Source organism: Nestor notabilis, unplaced genomic scaffold, assembly GCF_000696875.1.
Source record: "Nestor notabilis isolate BGI_N333 unplaced genomic scaffold, ASM69687v1 scaffold6391, whole genome shotgun sequence".
NCBI lineage: Eukaryota > Metazoa > Chordata > Aves > Psittaciformes > Psittacidae > Nestor > Nestor notabilis.
Genome location: NW_009915985.1, coordinates 2,728 through 3,866, shown reverse-complemented (window position 1 = coordinate 3,866; position 1,139 = coordinate 2,728). Strand labels below are relative to the sequence as shown.

The 1,139-nt window shown below is 41.6% G+C and overlaps 1 protein-coding gene across 1 annotated transcript in view; it reads right to left on the bottom strand.

The window, feature by feature from the left end:
* The window catches only part of SLC2A8 (solute carrier family 2 (facilitated glucose transporter), member 8), a gene marked incomplete at its 5' end in the record, with an annotated part of 6,526 nt that overhangs the window by 2,669 nt on the left and 2,718 nt on the right, over positions 1 to 1,139 (bottom strand). Inside the window, 2 exon segments of the mRNA XM_010024389.1 lie at positions 196 to 339; positions 1,045 to 1,139. The exon segment at positions 1,045 to 1,139 is cut by the window's right edge and continues 31 nt beyond it. Coding sequence (XP_010022691.1) covers positions 196 to 339; positions 1,045 to 1,139 — 239 coding nt within the window.

The following is a 1,139-nucleotide window of genomic DNA, read 5'->3' as shown; positions in this document are numbered from 1 at the left end:
AGGAATGCCAGAGTAACACAGTCAAGAGGGTACCTAGAACCCAAACCAAAAAAAGCCCACTAAACCACAAACCCTGTAATGATGACACAGGCAGCATCATTATCAAGTCATCTGTTCTGTGTTTTAGCCTTGTTACAGCACTAAGCTGAAACTGTTACAGGCATTTTTGTCAGTTTGGAAGCAGACCCCAATTACCTTGAAGTTTGCATCTTCAAAGATAGTTTCTGCATAAAACATGACTGCATTAATGCCTGTGAGTTGCTGGAAGAACATCAGAGCCACACCAATAAGAAGTGGCCTGTAGATTGAGGGGTTCTTAAATTCGGAGACATTTAGCCCCTGTTAAAAAGGTAAAGCAGTAATTTGGTGAATAAATTTATCTTTTCAATCAAAGAATAAAACTAACAAAAAACCTCCTCAGAATATTTCAATCTGTTCAAACTCAAGTGTTTTAACACCACCCCCCCCTTTAGCAAAACTAAGTGCCTTAAGCAGCAAAAATGTTTACATCTGGAGTAGCTGAGAAGTCCAGAAAAGCATTTTCCCCTTTTCTCAGGTTCTAAAGACAGAAATTAATAGTACTTTGTTCAGAAAGCTAACATGAATCCACAGCTTGCAGAAACTGAACTTCAATGCCTATTTAAGCATTCATCTCACAACAGGGTCGACAGTGCTATCAGAAATGCAAGAGCAAATGCATTCATACAACACAGACCACAGGACATTAGTGTCAGAGGTGTGAAACCTGACAAACTGCTAAATAAAGCAAAAAAGTAAATAGCTGTCATATAAGATCACGAGCCTGACTGCTACTCATGTGCACGGACAGCAGCCAACAGTGACAGCTGAAAGGCAGAGCAGAAAGATTCAAAGAATCTCACTTGCTTCTTGAGTATCATTTGTCTGAGGAAGCAGGTTTGGACACCGCTTGCAGAAAAGACTATTAACTAAGCTTTGGTAACCCCATTTTAATGACACCATCTGCTTCCAGATGCTATCCCCATACAAAAAGGTGGTTTTAAGAGTAAATGAGATTCTCATCACCTCCTCCTGAACACCAGCTTCAATCTGCCCACACTCCCACTCATGGTCCGCATGTGGCCCCCGCAGAAAGCGCAGAGCAGCTACAGCCTCCGAGC